This window comes from Bos indicus x Bos taurus, chromosome 3, assembly GCF_003369695.1.
Source record: "Bos indicus x Bos taurus breed Angus x Brahman F1 hybrid chromosome 3, Bos_hybrid_MaternalHap_v2.0, whole genome shotgun sequence".
Classification (NCBI taxonomy): Eukaryota; Metazoa; Chordata; class Mammalia; order Artiodactyla; family Bovidae; genus Bos; species Bos indicus x Bos taurus.
Window position 1 is genome coordinate 9,428,367 of NC_040078.1, and position 15,908 is coordinate 9,444,274.

Genomic DNA, 15,908 nt, shown 5'->3' on the forward strand with positions numbered 1-15,908 from the left:
GTGAACATTCCAAGAAGACGGAACAAGTGCAAAAGCCCTCGGGCTCTTCATACTTTGGTCAAGAGTGACAACAAGAAGGCCAAAGGGCTAGAGCAGGGTTAAAGCTAAGTAGTATCAGAGAAATAGGAGCAGTATCATGTAGGGCTTTCCTTGGAGGCCCTTTTGAGCATTTTGATTTTTATTGTGTGATGGGAAGCTTTTGAGCGAGTCATCTGGCTTACATTTTAAAAGGTCAATCTGACTGCCCTTATTTAACTAGTTGGGCAATAATGGAAGTAGACAAACCAGCTTGGCATCTGTTGCAATAGTCCAGGTATTATAATAATGACTTATAATAGGAATGTAGCGGTAGAAGAGATGACAAGGAGCCTTGCACCCTGGCCTTCCGGTCACCCCCGCCCCAACCCTCCATCCCCGGCCTGGCAGCTAGGTGTAACCTTTTCACGGGTCTTCTGCACGCTTCCTTCAGGTGTCAGAAGTAGGCAGAGTGAATACCTCCAGTCCCATCCGTGGGAGTCTTCAACGCACTACCCTGCTTCAGAGAGCCTCTTGAATAGCTTAGCTGCATCTCAGGCTTCTTAAAAAATGGAGGCTCCCAGGGGTAAATAGCTCTCAGAGGTATAGAAACCACTTAACAAGGTCCTCAAAGGAAATGGGCTTTCAGAAGAAATCTAGAGACAGCTGCTTGTTCCAAGTATTCAAAAACGGGGGAAAATGGAAGTCGTTCAGAAGGTTGCCTGCCAGCCTGTTAGAAATGAAGTTGATTTCCACCACAATTCTGGGAGGCCGTCTACCTTTTGAGTATCACGAGCAAAGTGAACCCCCAGCAAAACTACCAAAAGCCAACTTTCCCTCCTCAGTAATGCGCACGCGCCCCTCGCTCCGTTTTCCGTTGACTTTAAGCCCCGCCCCCTATGCGTCCTTTGAGGAGGGTTGGGAGCCCAGAGCTTGCGCGACCACTTTCCCCCAACCTTCTCCAGCACAGCGTCGCAAAGGGGCCGGAAAGCGTGGCGGCGCAGGCGCAAGCGCAGAGAGCGGAGGCGGTGGTGGTGGCGGCCGCTGGCCAGTGTAAGATGGCGGCGGCGTTGGTGGCGGCAGTGGACGGGGCGGCTGGGCCCGGAACAGTTGGAGCAGCCGCTGGCAGAAGGATGACCCAAGACGGGAAGCGGGCTGCTGAGCCTCGCCGGCTCCCGTGCTTGTAACTGCCCCAGCAGGACATCCCCCCCTCCCCCTTGACCTACCCGGTCCGTGTCTCGTTCCGGCTTGGCCTGACCCCTTCTCCCCTGGCCCAAACCCCTTCAGGATGGGTTTGACTCCTTTCCCAAGCTCCCAGGGCTCAGGTCTTTTCCCCATGACCCGAGTCACCGCTGGGAGGACTGGCTGCCCTTCCCTCAGGTCAGCCCCAGGGTTGCCCCTAGGAGCCTGCCCCACAGTCTGCAGGACCTCTCGCTTCGTCGGGTGACTCATTTGTGTGCGCTCCCCACCCCACCCCACCTTTAGATTGAGGGACGCGGCTCCCCTCGTGTTTCCCCGTAACCTCGGGGCCACCGCGCAGTGTGTCCCCCTCCCCCATCTCGAGTTCTCGGGCCCAGCACCTTGTACGGAAGGCCGAGGTTCAAGAACCCGGGAGTCAGTTGTTGCCGTCTTTTCCTGTCCGGTTTGTAATGTAATTCTCGTAGTCTGCCTCCCTTCACCCCTAAATCTTTGAGGACACCCTAGAACGGTGCCGTTTGGTCCCTGTTAGTTGGAAAGCATCTGGTGGTTTGAATTTCTGACTCATGCGTTTGCTGCTGGAGTCTGTAAACAAACCGGCACCAGCGCGATCACGCTCTCTGCGGGATTTCCCCCCTGCTCTTTGGCTGCTTGTTGAGAGGTTTGCTTATGGGTTAGCTTTGAAAAGATTCAGGTTTTACTTTCCAATGAGTTTTACATTTTAGCAGAACTAGGAGATTACTTGCCTGGTTCGTTTCATTTCTGTAACAATGTTTGAAAGTTACTTCTTTAGTAGTCAGATAAATTTCTGTGGTTCTAAATAGTTCGACGAGGTCTGAAAAATACTAACATGTATTAATACTTTTTTATTATATTACAATTTTTTATTATGTTTAGTAGAAGAGACACCTTTGCCATTTAAACTTTAACTTTTCTCAGTCCTTCAGTGAATCTGCAGACCTATTTTCTCAGGAGCTCAGCCTGACCCTACTTCAGTGATAAAGGAGGAAAGGTGAGTAGGAGTTGAAGGCATTTAAATTCCTGAGTTCAAGACATACCCTACTCTGGTGCTCCAGTGCTGACCACTAAAGTCATAAAATTCCTTCCACTGTTTCCAAAGAGTTGGGGTATTGTTCTTGGCTTTGTTCCACGTCTGGTAAAATTACTTTTGCAAGTTTAATTGACTCTAGGCTTCTTGACTTTCTGTCCTAAATGGTTGCTGCTTATCTTCACATGACTCCTGTTAAGCCTAGAAGTGAATGTATCTTCCTCTTTATTCATTTGCCTTGCGTTTTGCCTTTGTGTTTCTTACGCTGTTAAAAGCTGGGAATTAGTTTGCCAGAGTTCTCTTGAGCCCTTTGTCAAATCAATTCTCTTTGCCTCTTAGGGCTTTGGATTGTCATTTCTTGCTATTTAGGGGAACATTTAGCTGCTTTTAACTAAAAGCTAGTGAATCCTGAGTGATACTGCCTTTAGTTGGTGTCTAAGTTCATCCACCTCAGAATTCTGGTTTCAGGACTTAGAGATAAGTTTTGAGTGGAAAAAAGACCCTACAAAACAGTGGTGCTCTTTTATATCTGGTCTGAAGAATTCTTATTTAGCAGAGGAATCATCCTATGCATTCAGCAGCATGGGCCAGTGCCACAGAGGGAGTTAGGACATACTAGTGGTAAATGTAATTTTTGTAAAGATTTTGGATTCCTGGTAGCAGAGAATAGTACTATGGTTGAGTTTCATGGAATGTGATGGAAGAGTTGAGTGGCTCTGGAAGGTAGACCTGGCTGATTCTTAATATGTTTATGATTTGTAGTAGGAAGAGGTTGAGTGTGACACTGGTGAGTTTTATTCCACATGGTGTTCTGTGTAGAAATTGCTTATTAGGAGCTGAAATAAGGTCATTGGCAGTATGTGTGTGTATCAATAAAATAAAAGAAAAATACAGTCTTTAGAACTTGATAGGTCTGGGTTTAAATACTGTACTAAGATTTATTAGCCATGTGACCTTGGGCAAGTCACTTAAACTTTTCTGAGTCCTTTCTTAATTTTCGCCTCTCTATAAGTGGAATAATACAGCTTATGTCCTAGAGTCCTTGTCAGTATTGTGTGAGGAAAGTCATATAAAGGTCTTACATTATGCCTAGCACAAGATAGACACTAAAAAATTTTTCTTTACACATCATTGATACAGCTTTAAATAAGTTGTATGTTAGTGTCCTCTTCTTTGCATTTTACTCTTGAACGTGTTTTCCTGGTAATTTTTTCAGATTCCTTTTTAATTGGCCAGCTTAGGTGTGTTCTTTGTAGGTGCCCACCTAGGTTGCCTTTTGATTGTGGTTCAGGGCATTCTGGTGGGAGTTCAAGACCAGAGAACAGCAGGAATATTAGATGTTGATGTATGTGTCTTTCTAAATTCATTCTCAAACTAAGCATCAGTAACTTTCCTTTATTCTTTGCTCCTACCTCTTGGTCTCCCTTTTAGCACACCTAATTAGAGTTTATATAATTCCTTCCCTTCCTGATTCAATGTTGCTCACCACCTCAGCTCCAGCTACCGCTTATGCCTTTTTGTTTTTGCCACAGAAAGAACACATTTTTTTCCAAGCCGTTGGGCTTTGCAGTGATCCTCATCAATAGCTTATCAAAGGACTAGACCATGAGGGACTTCCTGGTGGTCCAGTGGTTAAGACTGCGCTTCCTTTTCAGGGAGTATGGGTTTGATCCCTGGTCAGGGAACTAGGATCCCCATGGCCAAAAAAACAACTGTGGACCGTGAAAAAGTCTCCTTTCTTTTTGAAGTGAATCTGGGCTAGGAAGTCAGGAATGCAGTGTTTATTTCATCTCCCCAACTTGGCCATCTTAATACAACAGCAGAGATGAAAAGTTTTTAACCTTCTCTTGTTGGCTTTCATTTCACTTTTTTTTTTTTTTTTTGAAATTTTGTCAGAATTTTTATTTTATTTATTTATTTATTTTAATTGGAGGCTAATTACTTTACAATATTGTATTGGTTTTGCCATACATTGACATGACATATATCTTTGAGGGATGTAAGGGCACATGAAAATTAAGAAAATGTTGATAACATTGCGATGAAAGCAACTGTATTCATTCAAGCCAATGATCAACTTAAAGTTAACCAACTTTCATTACTACCATCTAGGGTCTAAATACTCTCTCTTGAAAGGTAAAAACTCTTGGGGTGAAGGATAGTAACGTGCACTTTATTATTTGTGTTTTGGGTTTTTTTGAGATCTAGAGTTCCGTGTTGAGTAGGGCAGGAGCAGGTGTGGGAGGAGAAAAGGAACTATGTTGAAAGAGCCCAACTTTGTTCCTTATTACTCTATGTGCTGGGTAAGGGCCTCCGCCCACCATCACCACCACCAGGAAGGGCTTCACATTTTATGCTCCAGGTGACACCTGTGTGTACAGTGAAGCAGTATTTGTAGTCTCTGGACCACAATTCTAAAATTCGTGTATTTCTGAGGATATTTTATATTTCAGGATGTTGCATAAGAATTGTTGCATCTTGCTAGGAAGTATTTCCTTCTGTGGCTGCAGTAAGAGGCTAGTTATGCTTATGATCTTAGTTCCCACCACCAACCTGACAGGGCATTTTATACAGCAACTTATTAAATGTGTAAGAATCAGTCTCCGTGACCTTTAGTTTTGATTAGGATCAACCTAAGACAGAATCGTGTCTTCAGAGAAAAAAGAAATGTCTTTTTATTACCTTTTAAAAACCGTACTGGCATTTCAAAAGCAGACATGCTCTAGTAGAAGACATTCTATAGAAGTGTGCCCTGTTGTGGGAGACTGAGGTCTTCAAAGTTTCATGCTCTAGGTCCTGTGTTCTATCAGATGAGTTAAAGGCTTTTAAATAATGAAGTGACTGGTTGACCTTTGTTTTCAGTAGATAGGTTTATTTCTGGATTATTTCTACTGTGGAAAAGTTACTCTAAACATGTCTAGTAAATGTTCAGAGTTTCTATAAAAGAGTTATCCAAACAGCTTTTTATTGCATCCCAGTGGTGTTAGAGTTAGTTTTTAAGATTGAATTAATTTTTTTTTTTAAAGCAGATTATTGGTGAGCCAAGATAATCTGTTATTTACCCTCACCCATTTGGAACCCAGGCAACTGAAGGAATTGAATCAGTGGCAGTCATGGAAGTAATGACTGTGCATATTTTAGTTTCAGAGCCCAAAGGCAGTGATTTTAGATTAGCTTTATAGTAATGCTGAAAACTTTTCATCTCTCATTTTCATGAGTAAACTTCATCACTCTTAAAATTGGTCAGAAAAAGGGGTTACCTGTTCTTGTTTACTGATTCAGTTATTCTTAGAGTGAGAAGAAAGTCTTGAAAGGTCTTTAAAGATTAGAGTGTGATGCATTTTATGAATTTGTCACTTCTTTATATAACATTTAAAAAAAATTTCTGCCTCTACAGAACATAGTTTCTGGGCCAGAAGTTCAGTTTCTCAAGTATTACCTTTATCCAAGGAAGGTATATGCCCAAGATAAGCCAGTGAACTAAAGCTGTCCTGAATTTGCAAATAGGGCATGATAAGTGATTAATTTGACAAAGATGACATCTTATTAATGGAATGTAGTATGTCTAATGGATTGGGTTATTGTAAAAAGTTTCATCGTATCTAAGAGGTTAAATATTTGCTCTTATCCTCTGAGGATACTATTTAAGGAGGTCTGGGCAAGTTCTAATGTGAAGCATCCATGTTGCCTCACGTGTCTTTTTTTTTTTTTAAGTTAGCCATCTGGAAAGCTATTATAGGATTTACCTCTAGTGGTAGCCAAGAGGCTATATTCCTCTGGTGTTTGAGCATTGCCACATTTTCAGGTATATTTGTAACCTTACTCAGGACCCACATTATACTCTCGCCTCTAGTTTCATTCAGATTGGAGGGGATGTCTTGATGTTTTTAGCCTCTCCTTATTGTTTTAAGTTGTACCCTTTTATCTCTCTGGTATACTTTTGAACAATTTTAAGAAAAAATTTGAAATGTGAAAGGCAAAAACAGGTAATGGGGACTGGATTCTGATGTAAATACAAATCATTTCATAGTAACACTATGTTTAATAGTGTTAGTAACAAATGTTTAAGTATAAAACATTTCATAGAAACACAATGAAATTTCCTAAGTGATTTTCCTTAAAATTATTTAAATTGAGGTGAATGTTGTTATAAAAAGTTCCTTAGCTCTGCTGCTGCTGGAGATAGCACTTAGCACATTCCTAACATACCCTGAAATACTGTTAGTAGAATTAAAGTCAATAAACTATAAACACAGGGCACTTGGTGTTACCAACAGGGAGAGAAGGCATTCATTCCAGTGGAGGAACAGAGTTCCTTGTTTTTAGTATAGTTGATGTAGGACTTATGTTCCCCCTCATCATTTGTGATGATTGCTTTGAAGTTTTCACCTTGGCTATCTTCTGACACTTCACAAGGCAGGAGAACTTAAAGAGACTTAATGTGGTGGGCTCTTGGGTGTATTGCTTTACCCTAGTTCGTAGAACATGAATGTGCTCAAAGGAAGGTATTAACAGAGCTCTCTGAATTCTTTTTTTTTTTTTTTTAATTTGGGTGTGCCAGTCTTAGTCATGGCGTGCAAATTCTTAGTTGTGGTATGTAGGATCTAGTTCCCTTACCAGAGATCGAACTTGTGCCCCCTGCATTGGGAGCCCAGAGTCTTAACCACTGAACCACCAGGGTTCTCTGAATACTTGAAAAGACCAGTGATATAGCAGGTAAGCAGATTTCTTAGACTTGGAACTATGTCTTAATTTGTGTAGTGTTTGGAGGATCATTGTTGAGTGGTGAAGATGCCTAGGCTTCTCTAGAAAACGCAGTCTGGAACCAGAGATGAGAAGCTAGAAAATTAATATAAATGCCTGACACGTATAGACAGCCAATTGCAAATACCATGTTTAATCCTCTAAACCATTTCTTCAGGATAATGGTATTGTCCCATTTTATAAAAAGAGAAACAAACTCACAGGTAGGTGGTAGAAGTAAAATTCAAACCCAAGTCTGAGTAACACCAAAGCCCTTTTCTTTTCATTATACCATATGCTGTCTTTAAGAACCAGGGCTCTTCAATGCCAAGTGATGAAGCAACTTGAGCTGAAAGGTAGAATTCAGTGCTGCTTACAAAAGTGTATTTAAAGTATAAAAGGTCGGTCCAAATGATAATATGAATGAAAACATTTTTTAATTGTTGACACATAGATCTCAGATTATCATTAATTGGTAATCTAATAAGTTTTTTATGGGAATAATGTTAATGGACTTAACTGAAGAGATAGCTGAATCTTTTATGATACTTGAATAGGGAGAAAAGCAGCATTTTCCCTCAGTTCCTGAGGTGATCCCACAGAGAAGCGGCTGCTCATTGAGCCAGACTGTCAGTCCCGCCCTGTACAGTGCTGCTCACGTTGGTCCCCTTCTCCATGTCTTCTGCCATCCTCCAATACAGGGTCTCATTGCTTCTAACTTTGGCAACTTTGTGATAGCTTTTTTAAAAAATATTTCATGTGTGTCTTTTTAAGAATTATTTGTTACAATGTTTAATTACACTGGGTCTTGGTTGCCGCATGTTGCCGCATGTGAGCATTTCTGTAGGGGTTACTCTTTGCTGCCCTGTGAGGGCTTCCTTTGGCAGAGCACAGGTTCTAGGCGCACAGGCTGAGATGGTGGCACACAGACTTAATTGTGCATCAGCATGTGGAGTCTTCCTTGATTGGGGATCAAACCCATGTCGCCTGCATTGGCAGGCTGATTCTTATCCACTGTGCTACCAGGGAAGTCCTTTGATAGCTTTTAAACTGGTTTCTCCCTTTCTGTCTATCTTGTCATTCTTAACCAAATCTTCCTGATGCCTAACACACACACACACTCACTCACTCATTCTTCCACTGTGCTACCAGGGAAGTCTTTTAAACTTGTTTCTCCTTTTTCTGTCCATCTTATTATTCTGACCAAATCTTCCTGATGCCTAACACACACACACACACACACACACACACACACACGCTTCTTAACTGATGAACTGTTTCCCCCTGAAACAATATAATCCTTATTCTGTTGAACTATAACAATATTCTATTTATCTTTTCTTTTTCTTTCTTTTTTTTCATTTTTTTCTTTTTTTCCCATTTTTTGGCTGCACCACGTGGCTTGTGGGATTTTAGTTACCCAACCAGAAATTGAACCTGGGCTATGGTAGTGAAAGAGCAAAGTCCTAACCACTGGACCACCATGGAATTTCCTATCTTTTTTTTTTTTTAATGGTACTAACACTTGTGTCTCTTATATCATAGTTGTATACCTGTTTTTCCTAATTGATTATTGGCTACAAAGGTATTATGACTGCCTTGTTTGTATTTGTAGCTCCTCTCTTGCCTTGTACATTGTTGCATTACTAGCATGTCTCAGTACAAATGGGCCACTGGGTGGTGCCAAAGGCTTATAATTTAGATAAAAAAGGGAGGCTCGAGCTGCTGTATGGTTAGCCGGTGCTGTTGCTTATTCTGCAGGATAGGAATAGAGATTAATTTCCCTGATCCCAGAAACATTTATAGTTTCTGCTCCTCATTCCAGCTTACCAGAGGAGACAGTATAGTGTATTTATTAATAACACCTCCAACTACTTTAATAGAGAGTAGCCCAGAACTAAAGGCTTGCCTCGCTATAAACATATTTTATATAGTATGAGTTTCAGCTTCCTTGGAGTCATTCTTTGAATTTCTGACCCTAAGGTTCTCTGTCTGATTAATAAACACTGTACTATTAGAGTCGGGCTGGCAGCTGGGGTTGGGCAGGTTGGCTTGGAGAAGTGTTTACTGTAAAGTAGAAGAGTAGTAAGGTAAGGAGAATGAATTTAAATGAGTCATTTCAGTTTGAAAGCAAAAACTGGGTATGGAGAATGAGTAGTACTGGTTGATTCCAGATGGACTGTGGGGACCCAAGACTGAAAAGCAAATTTGTACTTTGGATGGAGATCAACCCTGAACAGCTGTTCAGTCATGAGTGGTATGGGACATCTGTCCTCCCAAGAGGAACTAGGGATTGTGTGGCTCTCAGATATCTGTCTTACTAATAATTGAAGTAGTTTCTACCATCACCTTTCACTTTCAGAGGAAGTTCTGAGACCTTGTCTCATTTAAACATGGGTGTCTATGTAAGAAACTTGGGAACTTAAGTTGCAGAATGAGACATGCCACATGAGACAGCTGGATGGACCCAAGAGAATGCTGGGATTATGTAACTCAAGAGAACTCACTGAACCTAAGTTCAAGTCTTAGTAAAGGTATCAGGAACAGTAATATTATTTAGAAATGGAAACTGAGGTAGAGTAGAGTTATCAGACCGTTTTCCATAGACCCTAGACTCCAAATGGATTAAAGTGAACTTGAAAGAGAAATTTTTGAAATTTCTCTCAAGGTAGAAGGCATATGTATACAAATTAATAGTACAACTACTATAACTACTTTGGACTACTTTAAGCTTCTGATATTCTTAGCTGTCACCTAGACTAGGGTTGAAGACTTTTATGAGTTCAGGATTTATCTTACATTTAATGGGTTCTGATAAGGCAGCTTTGTTTGCAACAAAAATTCTTCCATGTTTTAATTTTCAGGCAAGAAGACCTGACATTTTGCTCTCATTTATTATGACCTACTGACCACTATTAGGTAGCTTCTATTAATAATCACAAGCTCTAGAGTCTAGTATTTTTAATTGTTGGGTTGTATCTTGTCATTTAACACTTTGCATGAATCTCCTCCCCCTCACCCCCTTTCTCTTTTCTGGCCAGATTGATTGATAATTTACATACAGTAAAATTTGTCCTTTGTTTCATTGACCTATTCTGTGAATTGTAACAAATGCATAGTCACATGACACCACTGCGATGAAGGCACAGAACATTTTCATCTTTCCAAGAGGTTTTCTCACGCCTGTTTGTTGTTAGTTCCTTTTCCCCAAATCCCAGCAATGACTCTCTGTCCCTGTGGTTTATCTTTTCCAGACTGTCCTATAAATGAAGTAATACTATGTTAACTGAGTCTTGCTTCTTTCACGTAGCATAACACATTTGGGATCCATTCATGTTGTGTATCAGTAGTTCATTCTTTTTATTGCTCAGATGTAGCCTATTGTGTGATAGACCATAGTTTGTTTATCCATGACCTAGCTCAAAAACACTTTTTAGTTTTTGATGGATCTAAGTAAAGTCACTTAAAACATTTACATTTAGATTTTTAGATGGATCTTTTCATTCTTAGTTTCATTTTTCTTTAGTACGTACCTGGGTAGGATTCCTGGGTTGTATGGTAAGTGTATGTTTAACTTTATTTTTAAAAACTGCCAAACCAACCATTTTCCAAAGCAACTAACTACCGTTTTACATTTCTCTGTGTGGTGTGTGAGAGTTGAGTTTCTCTACCCTTTGTTAGCACTTGATAAAGAAGACTTTCATTATTATTATTTTTAAAATTTCAGCTATTTTAATAGGTGTGTAGAGGATTCTCATTGTGGTTTTAATTTGAATTTTCCTAATGACTCATAATGTTGATCATCTTTTTCAAGTGATTGTTATTTAGGTGTGAGACTGTAAATATGTTCCTGTTGCTGTCAAACATGTCTTTTGCAGATATTTTCTTCCAGTCCATAGCTCATCTTTTCATTTTTTAACAGTGTCTCTTGAAGAGTAGCTTTTTAATTTTGATATATGCAGTTAATTTTTTTTTTCATGGCTTGTGCTTTTTTGCCCTGTCTTAAGAAATATTTGCCTACCCCAGTGTCACAAAGGTTATCTACTTTGTTTTCTTCTGGAAGTTGTATTGTTTTAGCTTTTACATTTAGGTCTGTGATTCATTTTGAGTTAGTTTTTGTATATCGTTCAGTGTACAAATTGAGTTTCTTTTTTTACATTTGGATGTCCTGTTGTTCTAGTATACCTGGTCTCTTGTATAGCTCTTGCTTCAGTGTTAGAATAAGAAAGCAGCCCCAGTGGTTTTAAACAAGAGCTGTTTGGTGCTTCTTGCACAGATTCCTCTTACATCCTGGATTAACTCCCCCTCTTCTTGATTTTTAGCTAATATTTTATCATGTATTTGGTCAAAAATTTAAGGCCTTTTTAAGACAGGAAAAATCTCAGTCGTTAGAATTTCTTGGGTAGAAATTAAAATGACACCTGGGTCTTTTTCACCATCCCCCATAGTTTCCTCTTTAACCTTCCCTTCGGCAGGGGTTATGGTTATTTTTAGAGCACAGGCAGTAGAGCTAGTCTGATTAACTCTCCCAGCTACCTGGGCCAGTGAGCTCTTCCAAACTCAGATTGGTTTGCTCTGGACTGGATTTTACATGGAAAATGATCAAGGTAAAAACAGTGGATTTGTTGGGAATGGAGTGCATTAAAGAATAAAAGTAATTTACGTTTGGGTCAGATATGGTTCCCAAACTCAGATCATAAAATAAGATTGCATTTTTTGGTGATGGTAGAAATTCTAGCGTGACTCGTATACCTAAGACCTAAGGAACAGTCATAGCACTTTAGCCTGCTTTAATTTGGGCACTTACTCTAATTTCTGCCATAGTGTTGAGATGGTTTTAAGTTTCATTTTGACAGACAGTTATATAATAACAACTCATCCCAAAAGTAATTGTAGTTTTATCACTGTCATCATTTCTTGGCTTTTTAGAGAAGCAGTCCCCCAGAATGGGAATGTATGTACCCCATGGGGTATGGAGGGCTTCCCTTGTGGCTCAGCTGGTAAAGAATCCGCCTGCAATGTGGGAGACCTGGGTTCCATCCCTGGGTTGGGAAGATCCCCTGGAGAAGGGAAAGGCTACTCACTCCAGGATTCTGGCCTGGAGAATTCGATGGACTGTATAATTCATGGGGCCACAAAGAGTCGGATACGACTAACTTTCACTTCACTTCACATGGGGTATGGAAGATGATCCAGTGGTGTATAGGGAAAGAACATTGAAATTTTTGTTTTTTTTCCTAGAAAAATCAAGCTCAATAATTAATGTGAATTGATTAAATGTGGGTTCATGTGCAGAGTTTTCACTGATAGACGTTCATAATCAGTTTTGAGATCACTGCTGTAAGAACATCCTCTGCAGAAGTTTTGACATATAATTCCGCTTAATTGTACCATCTCTGTAATTACTGTTTTACAAAAGAAGAAAAGGAAGCCCAGAGAAGATTAACCAGCACATCCAAAGTCATGTCACAAAGTTTGTTAATAAACTTAGCTAGTACTAGAACCCTGCACTTCTGATTTTCTGCCTATGACTAGTTTCACTAGACTCTGTGGCCCCTAAAATGTGACCTTTAGAAGCTATCAGCTCAGTGATTAAACAGAGTTGACATAGACTATGTTCTGCTCTGAATTTAGGAGTAAATTCTGTCAGCTTTTTTCTTCAAAGAAAAGATCCCTCCTTGCAAGAACCTTAAACCAATTTCCCAAAAGGCAGATGTTCTCTGCAACTTCTGGGTATAGGTTGAACCCCATGGCTCTCCTTTTCTGAGAAGTGGTTCTCAGAGCTAGGTAAGCATCAGGCATTGGGCTCCTCCGGCCCAGCAAATGTTTTCTAGAGCCATTATGAGACTGAAGTTCAAGCAGTCTGGGCTTCTGTAGAAGTTGATGAGATTGAGTTTTGAGATAAGGGTCTCTAGAGCTGCTTTACTACTTTCCTAGGAGTGGATATTAGTGAGGTGGGAAGTAAGGTGTGGTTGACAGTTTTGATTCTTGAAATGAAAAAACAGTTCTGTTAGCAGTTGACCATAAGGTACGTCCATGACCTTAGGTTTTAATCTTAAAGTAGTACAACTATTTTTCCATGCTCCATAGACTTTTGCAATTAATGTAATTAATTTAAGCCCTAGGTGGGGAAGAAGATACTGCTGAGTTACCAAAGAATATACACAGGGACAACAGAGAGGAAAAAACAAGTGTTGTGTGAGGAGAACACTGTACAAAAATACATCATTGAAGTAGGAGGAATAAAACAGCCTGTTCTGCAAATAGCTCTTCTGTTTTTCTTTATGTGGCTTCACAGATCTGTTTTTTGTTGACATTGTCTTTCATCATCACCATTCCAGGTGTCCCTCCTTCAAATTCAGCCTCAGTCCTGCTCTTGGATTATTTCTACTGCCTCGTCCTGGCCTAATGTGAGCAAGTTTTGGGCAGCTGTCTCCTGGCAGAGGATACTTTTTTTTTCCTTTGAAGCAACTTAGATTTCTGTAGAGAGAGTAGGGGGTAAGGATAAGGATGGGGCTGCTTCTGGGATAATTGTTATGGGAATGAAAGGGCTGTTGAAAGATTAGAGGCCAGTGTGCCTGGGTACAAGGACTGGAATCATAATCATACTTTGTCTTTTACCAGTGCCTTTTGTCCAGGGCACTGAAAGGGCTTTACAGAATTCTGGTCTGAATAATATTCTTTGCTCTTTGGAATTTGCTTGAGGTGGGAGTGAGGCCCTGAAAAAATAATGACTGTATTAAAGGAATATAAAAGGAATAAAGTTAGGTACCCCAGTTCCTAGTTAGGGCCTTGCTAAACAGACAAATTTGGTGAAAGTTGGTGGAACTAGGTGAAATAGTGTTTGCCATTTTATGAAATGGACTGAGATGGTTTTAATGGAAGTGTTGCTCTTTTCTTCTCCAGCTTTGCATTTGATGACTGACTAGTCGTAAGGGAAAGAAAAAACTTTTAGGTACTTTTTTAGGGGTAGGGTGCTTCTGGGTTCTAATTTGACTCTGTTTTTTATAATCCTTAGTTTGTATCTGTGCCTGTAAGTTTGAAACTAGGCATCTGAATAGCCATAAAGCTCAAGGTGTTATACCAAAAGCTCAGTCTCTTCTATCTCGGCTGTTTTGTATGTAAAAGGATACTCATTCTGACCCTCCTCTTCATGTTATGAAGACAAATGTTTTATAAACTTTGTGGATACATACGGTGAATATTTACAACAAGATTTTTGCCTAAGAGGGTAGTGCTGAAGCTAACTTTCTTTGTATTAAGACTGCTTGCTTGCAATACCTGTCACTCGATATAGACCTGCTGTTCCAAGATTTATTTCAGTTCCTCTTCCCTATCTGAAAAATCACTGCCAGTTACTTGTTAAGGTAAAAAGATGGCAGTTGGCCTGCCAAAGATACGTCCCTTTATGGAATTTAGACATGGGGGGATACTATCTGACATAATTTTCAGCAACTGAGAAGCCCTGTTGAGCACACACCAAAAAATCATTTTTATAGAAATGACAAAGGCTGTACATCACTAAATCTCCTGGTGCCTTTTATCATCTTTCCCAGATTGTTTCCTAATTTTTTCATTTTCTTCCTCTCCTCAATCCAGGCTGGCTACAGTAAATATCATTCAAGATGTCCAGCAAAGGGAGCAGCACAGATGGCAGAACAGACTTAGCTAATGGTAAGGGACCAGAACGAAGGTGAAGCTATTTTTGCTGTCGACTGAAAAGAGAATGGAGACCTGGATTTTAAGGGAGGGAGTGAACTCTTCCTGTGCTGTTTTGAGTGTTGAAAGTACATAGGAAACACCTTTTTGTTTCTGGTACTTTTGTTCCTTCAACTTTTATCTTGATTGTTTTCAGAAGATCAGTAATGGAGTTGTGCCTCTAAGAGGTCAAGTGGTTTGGAATTCTGAAAGTTTGTAAGGGTGGACAAAACCTAGGAGATGCTGTTAATAAAGGAGGAAAAGAAGATCTAATTGGTGGTGGAACCAAGGTAGTTGTTGGGAAGGCAAGACCTCCCCGGTTATAAGGAGAGGTCTCTTTCCATGGTAGATCATAGTTCAATAGATTAGATAAGAGATGGTTATAAATAACTGGGATTAGGGCTTTTTTTCTTTCTTCCTTTTTCTTCATTTCTTTTTCTTTTCTTAGGAAAAACTATTAAATCACTGGGTCTAGGACATATTTGAAGGCAGAATATCAATATTCTAATAGAATATAGCTACCACTGGGTCATTTGACCAGTGCATCAACTCGGAGCCAACTTTGAAGCTAGAGAAAGTCCTTCAGAAGAGTTACAGTTGGGCAGTACAGAGTCCAGTATTCCTTAGTACCTTGTGGGTTAGGATTATAGGCTAAATTCTAGTTGATGTAATTGGTAGAGCAGTGAAGTGTTGAGTAAGGGAAGGGGAGATTTTCAACATGCTGTTTTTCTACCCCTTTTGTTCTGTTCTTAACACTGCTGCTCACTTATTTTCTGTAAAGGAGAGTGATTAAGATTTTTCACTGGGCTTAGTTGAAAGACACAGGATTCTAGAGGGGTTTGAGATACAGAATTGGAGATTGGCCATTAGCTAGATCAGGGATTGCAAATTATGGCCTGCAGACTTCTATTTTTGTAGTTTATTGGAATTCAGTCATGCCCCATTTATTTACATAGTATTTATGGTTGCTTTTGTGCTACAATATGGAGTTGAGTACTTGTGCCTGTGAAGCCTAAAATTTTTATTATTGGGCCTTTTATAGAAAAAAATTGCCAACTCTTAGCTGTATCTGGTCATTGACTATTAGCCTCTAACTGAGCTTGTGATATGCTCTGGCCCTTATCTTAAAGTGGTGAGGCCCCCAAAGTCATCTTTGTTTGTTAATCATAATTTTAACAATATGTGCTAGGAAGTTTGATGTATTATT

General features: G+C 40.0%; 1 protein-coding gene across 5 annotated transcripts in view; it reads left to right on the plus strand.

Moving 5' to 3' along the window:
• Positions 1–962: 962 nt before the first annotated feature.
• DCAF8 (DDB1 and CUL4 associated factor 8) overlaps positions 963–15,908 on the plus strand; it is a 41,851-nt gene continuing 26,905 nt past the window's right edge. The window contains exons 1-4 of one of the 5 annotated variants that reach the window (XM_027528686.1): positions 1,035–1,244; positions 1,501–1,657; positions 2,152–2,224; positions 14,603–14,677. In XM_027528686.1, coding sequence (XP_027384487.1) covers positions 14,629–14,677 — 49 coding nt within the window. In that variant the 5' untranslated portion in view covers positions 1,035–1,244; positions 1,501–1,657; positions 2,152–2,224; positions 14,603–14,628. Of the gene's footprint in view, positions 1,396–1,500; positions 1,667–2,151; positions 2,225–14,602; positions 14,678–15,908 lie in introns of all 5 variants that reach the window. The other 4 variants (XM_027528695.1, XM_027528704.1, XM_027528676.1 and 1 more) reach the window with 4 other exon arrangements.